We start from the raw sequence: 5,961 nt of genomic DNA on the forward strand, positions 1-5,961 counted from the left end.
TTGTCACATCCTGATACCAATTTTTCACTTTCTTAAGTTGTCATACTTACTTCCTCTTTTAACTGACCTCAGTCCGTTGTAACCAGTCGATATGTGCACACGACTCAAGTTTTTTGGTAACACTTAACGTTATAATACGCTTTCAATAATATTAATACCCTTTTCTTTTACATTTTTAACGATAAATTCCCCTTTTTTATAACACGCCTTCAGCTTTTACAGTTTTTTACGCCTGCCTTCAGCATTTCAAAAACTTTTTTAAGGTATCACCCGACGTTGGAGTTTTTAACCTGACATAGTAAACCCACGCCGTTTTCAAAAATTTCACTTAAATCTTTAATCCAAAATTATATTTTTAATCATCGGTTCGTCGTAGTTTTTGTAAGAGAAGTTTTTCCACATGATCATTTTTTCACGTGTTCATCATTCTTAGTTTTTGACGGTAAGAACTTTTTATAATTTTAATTTTATATCACCAACAAAAAACCCGTCAACTAGTAATAATTATCTTCCATTATTCTAGTCGTACCTGAAGACGCTTTTAGAAAAAGCGAAACATTGTTGTACCGAAATTAGAAAAAAATAATAAATAATCATCGTGGACTTATTCGTTTTTATCCTATTAATACTCACCATGATGAACCTGGAGGCTACAATTGCCAATCTAAATTATATAGTTGATAACAATCTAACTCATTCATTTCGTAATATCTACATTTCTCTACGGATTTTGTTAACAATTTCAGTCTCAGTTGCTACAGCTACTGTAAGTTTTGTTTAAACTTGCTACATGTAAGAAGCAAAATTATATTTACTCTTTGCTTAAATAAGCCTGAAAACATTTGTATCAAATCTTTGATAATTACCACTTTATATGTAAATCCATCTGATTTCTAATTTATTAATATTTTCTTATCAAGAATTCAAATCGAGGTATTTATTTGGCATAACAATAAACCCGTTTTCTGCACAACATCGAGAATCTCCAAAACGAAAAGCATCGGGGCAACTTCGATGAAGAAGTTGCCCTTGAAATTTTTTTAGTGACGTGATTATATATAACCTAAAGAGATTGAAGATGTTATACATATTGGCAAACGCGATTGTGAAGATGAATTTCTTGTTTGTTGCAATATTTTTATTTACTCCAAATTCAATAGAATCCATGTCGAATAATAGTAAGTACTGTAATAAAAACTAATAATTTATTTTTAATTAACAATTTTATACTTGTAGAAGAGAAACCGAACAAGTGTGATGATTTCAATAACATTAACAATCTCCTTTCTATAATGGACACTAATATAAGAAATTTACAAGAAAAAGTACAAGTTTGTGATACTGTTCAATCACAGGTTTCATCTTTGCATTCTCAACTATCAATTCTCGATAGAAAATTAGGTATTATAAGCAAGTAATAACTGAGTTAACTAAATAGTTACTGTTTTTATAGCCACAGAAATTTTTATTTTTAGATCTCAAGCTAAAATGAACGATTTAGAAACAAAATTAAATCTAATTCCAACGATGTTTGATGAAATGTCCACGAAAATCATTAATGAATTAAAACATTCCTTTAATGATAAATTTAGCGACAAAAATCAAGGTGAAGTTTTAGAGAAAGTTTTAAGTAAAATAAACCAAATCGAAATTAATATAGAGGATTTAAAAGTTTCGTGTGATAAATCCGACATCAAAAACGTTCTCAATGAAAACTTTAAATCACAAAATTTAAACATAGAAAATCTAACGGAAAACTGTACTAAGCCCAAAGAAGCCGATAAAACTGCAATCGTATTAATCGAAAACACTCGAGATGAATTAAGAAATTTAGATTACAAACTAAATCGGGTTCCAGTCCATCTCGATGAAATTTTCATAAAGATAAATGTGTTGGAAAAATCAACTAATCAAATTAATAATAAACTAGAAGAAAAACATCAAGATGGCCTTTTAGAAAACGTTTTAAGTAAAATAAACAATGTCGAAAATACCACAGAAAATTTAAAAGAAAATTTTAAATCCCAAAATGAAAATATCGAAAAACTGATTAAAAAATGCAACAAACCAGACGAAACGAACACAAACATAACAATCGATGAAGAATCTTTGACTTTATCAAATTCTTTCGATTACACATTTTGCACCTTTGTCAAAAAGCAATCTGGTATATTCAAATTTCACACAAATTTAATTAATTTAAAGGAAGAAACGAGAGATTATGGAGTGAGATCGTGCGAACAGGGTTGGATGGTGATCCAAAACAGAAATTCATTCGAATACCAGGAAAATTTCAATAAATCTTGGTACCAATATAAACATGGTTTTGGCGATTTACGGAGAGAATTTTGGTTCGGAAACGATTATCTTCACCGATTATCGAATCAAAACGACCTAATATTACGAATTGAATTGGAAAGTTATGATAACGAAAAAAAATGGGCTGAATATGAATCATTTAAAGTTGCAAGTGAATATGAAAATTATCGATTAACACTCGGACGTTTTAGTGGGTCGCTGTCAAATGATCTCCTCTATCATAATAACATAAAATTTAGTACTTATGATAAAGATAATGATAATAGCCCCTATCTTGCTTGTGCTGTTGGTTATGGAAACGGATGGTGGTTCGATAAGTGCTTTTATGCGAATTTAAACGGATTTCCTTATAAAAACTTTACAAATGATAATACGGGAATTATTTGGTTTTCTTGGTTAAAATATGAACCTTTAAAAGCTGCTAAAATGATGATAAAACCTAAACAACATTTGAAACGATTCCAAGATTTATCCTATAAACGATATAATGAGTTGTAAAAAATAAAAATAATTTGAACTATTAAAGATTTAGTCTTTAAACATATTTTACACTCTTTCATTTACAACTGTATTAGTCATTTATTTTATCAGAAAATAGTTCAATTACTCTTTACGTCTTTATGTCTTTACTCGTACCCGCTCTTCTTCATACTGCCCCAGTCTCTCTCTACTGTTCTCCCTCTGAATAGTCCTCTTTCTCAATCCCACATAAATAGTTATTTAGATACTATTAACTAATTATCGCGATATATTTAATAAGAAACCCAAGACATTTAAAAACTTCCCGTCCACTTGATGACGTGTCGCGATCGTATAGACGTGATGGACTGGTAAACCAGTTGCAAAACACGATCAGTTGGTACCAAAGGTTGATACATATTGTTAACGCGAAACGGTTCATTAAATAAATTGAGATAAATTAAAAGTTAAGTTTGTTGGTGTTTTATTTGTGATTTTAGTAGCGTTTCGGCTGCAGAAGATTTTTATTCAACATCAACGGAGCCGGCGGCGAGAGGGACGTATTTATCATCTCCAATGATCCTGGTATGTGGTCAAGTCCATTAAAAGCTACACAAATAAGGGACTTACTAGAGAATGGTCCGGAACTGTATCAAAATCTAGGTAATTGTAATTATCCAAAAGATAAAAGTGGACGTAAATTTTCGGATCTGTACTTTTTTTTTGTATTTTGCCAAATAACGAAAAAATTAAAAGAAATTGGTGGCTTTATTCCACTGAAAAAATGCTGTTTTTTGTTTTTGTTGCAAAATTTTTAATAACGAAAAAAGTAAAGTGTATTTCCAGAATCTACACCCGCGGTCAGATTTCTTAGAACGATTACAAAAGAATAAAACTGTTGACTCAGAATTGCAAAATGTTTTGAAAAGGGAAACTAAACATTGGCGTGATGTTATCGAAAGAATTATTTATGCTATTCAATTTTTAGCAGAACATAATTTAGCCTTTTGCGGTTCCGGTAATTTTTTAAAGTGTATTGAAATGATCGCAAGATTTGATCCTAGCGTATCTGTACATATTAATAGAATTATAACTCAAGTAAATACGCCTCATTACTTTGATGATAAAATCCAAAATCAAATAATTAATTTATTAGGGAATAATATAAAAGAAATTATTTTAAGTCAGATAAAAACGGCAAAGAATTATTCTATTTTACTGGACTGTACGCCTGACGTCAGCCATCAAGAGCAAATATCAGTTTGTGTAAGATATCTTAATATTCTTAATTTAGAAAACACAAAAGTTAGCATTGAGGAAAACTTTTTATTATTTTGTCCTGTACCAGAGACCACCGGTGAAGAGCTTACAACATTTTTTTCGACAGTTCAAGAACTTTACAACTTTTTTTCCTCTTCCAGTAATCGTTGCTCTGTGTTAAAAAAAATGTTTCGAATTTGACATTGAAACCTTTATCAAATACTAGGTGGTCTAGCCGGATAGATGCAGCCTTTAAAGCTCTAAATTATAAAGCTTTAAATTTTGTTAGCAATTTCAGTCTCAGTTGGTACAGCAGAGAGATCATTTTCAAAATTAAATATAATTAAAAATTATCTGCGGTCTACTATGGGACAAGATAGGCAGTTTTCTAGTTCTCTCAAGAAAAACGATAGAAGGGACGCAAAAATTTTTAATACTAGCAAAGGTTGGACTGTGGGATTTATGCGCCGAATGGTGTTATCGTTGAGGCGCAGAACTACAATTTCCCAAAAGCTCCTAATGATTTTCAAGAAAATTTCAATTTGTCTCAAACTGTAAATGTCAACGAAATGGTAGTATATCTGGATATGCCACCCAATTACACACTGGAAAGCAGAGGTATGTGGGAAATTTCTTTATAAACGAGTGGTTGCGAAAATAATTGCGCATAACATTGATGCTAGCAGTAACAAGTGATAGGGAAAAATTGCTGTCATTAGTAATATTGAGAAAAAAAAACATTCTGAAATCTGAAAGACTTCCCGAATGACGTCCTAGTTAGGGCACAACAAAAAGGATGGATAATGAAAATGCTGATGATGGAATCATTAAGACAAGTATGGAGTCTTAGACCAGGAGGACTATTAAATAAGGATATTAATTAATCATAGACTGATTGCCCTTGGTTTAGACTTCTTGTCATAATAATAATACCTGGTGGAATAACATCCATACTACAACCTGTGTATGTGTATGTGTATTAACAAACTCGAGAATTAACAAAACCGGGAGCAATTAAAGGAGCTTCTGAACTTGCTCAATGAGTGTAGGTGACATGGAAAACGTTCCCTGAAAACAATATTATAACATCATTTACGAAGTTTTGTATAATCCGAATTGATCTGTATTCATCCGAAGATGACGTAATATGGGAAGAAAATGATATATAAAAATGTAAATATCGTTCTAAAACCCTTAATAAAGTGTTTTTCGAAAACTACTATTAAAAGTTGACTTTTGCGTAGTACTTAGCGACCGTCAAAACGATAGTTTTTTGTCAACAGGACGTAATAGTATATTAAAAAACAAGTTTCGTAAGACACGTTTGAAATGCACGAATTCAAGTTGAAAAACGAGTGGCGCAGCCACGAGTTTTTTAATGAATGAGTGCTTTAAGTCTTAAGAAACGTGTTTTTTATGCTATTTTTTGTAATTCGCGTTTTTATCCTTTTTTTATCTCAAAAATAAAATAAATTTTGACAATGTAGGGAAATAGGTATGTAGCAGTTGGTAACACCGTAACACATGAAAATAGAAATTTGAATTGACAATTAGAAACTGTCAAAACACAAAATGAATTCATCTGAAAAAAATGTTTCATGTATACCTCCCAAAATAGGAGAAATTGCTCAGTGTTCAATATACACATCATTGTGGACCTTGTATTCGATGCTAAGAACGTATTTAAACATCCATAGACAAAAATTGTCACATTGACAACTAGAAAAATTAATGACCCAATGTCACCAACTTGAACTGGTTCCATAAAATGTTACTAAAATCTCATTACAGCATCGGATGCTGTAAGGAGTCTCATTACAGCACCCGTTTGAGTACTGTTAAAGCTTTCGTTACCGTCGCGAATTACAAAAAGGTTATAAACAATCATATCTATAAATATAACTTCTTTGCTAATTGTCCGAT

At 31.2% G+C, this 5,961-nt stretch overlaps 1 protein-coding gene across 5 annotated transcripts; it reads left to right on the forward strand.

Annotated features, from left to right (window-relative positions):
- The first annotated feature begins 163 nt into the window (after positions 1 to 163).
- On the forward strand, positions 164 to 2,863 carry LOC111421755 (fibrinogen-like protein 1). 5 transcript variants are annotated; one of them, XM_071196556.1, is made up of 5 exons: positions 164 to 442; positions 524 to 792; positions 921 to 1,178; positions 1,237 to 1,401; positions 1,454 to 2,863. In XM_071196556.1, exons 3-5 carry the CDS (start codon positions 1,079 to 1,081, stop codon positions 2,815 to 2,817), a joined length of 1,629 nt encoding a protein of 542 aa, XP_071052657.1. In that variant the 5' UTR covers positions 164 to 442; positions 524 to 792; positions 921 to 1,078; the 3' UTR covers positions 2,818 to 2,863. The 5 variants fall into 5 exon arrangements, with proteins under 5 accessions (XP_071052657.1, XP_071052656.1, XP_071052658.1 ...); XM_071196555.1 differs by having other exon boundaries at positions 524 to 766; XM_023054941.2 differs by having other exon boundaries at positions 166 to 442; positions 524 to 766; positions 1,237 to 1,414; positions 1,476 to 2,863.
- The last annotated feature ends 3,098 nt before the right edge of the window (positions 2,864 to 5,961 follow it).

Source organism: Onthophagus taurus, chromosome 6 (genome assembly GCF_036711975.1).
Source record: "Onthophagus taurus isolate NC chromosome 6, IU_Otau_3.0, whole genome shotgun sequence".
In the NCBI taxonomy this organism is placed as follows: domain Eukaryota; kingdom Metazoa; phylum Arthropoda; class Insecta; order Coleoptera; family Scarabaeidae; genus Onthophagus; species Onthophagus taurus.

Coding starts and splice junctions, on each gene's coding strand:
- LOC111421755 (XM_071196556.1), top strand. CDS start 1,079: ATGTTATACATATTGGCAAACGCGATTGTGAAGATGAATTTCTTGTTT. Junction 1,179..1,236: donor AGAATCCATGTCGAATAATA/GTAAGTACTGTA, acceptor TTATACTTGTAG/AAGAGAAACCGAACAAGTGT. Junction 1,402..1,453: donor AATTCTCGATAGAAAATTAG/GTATTATAAGCA, acceptor CTGTTTTTATAG/CCACAGAAATTTTTATTTTT.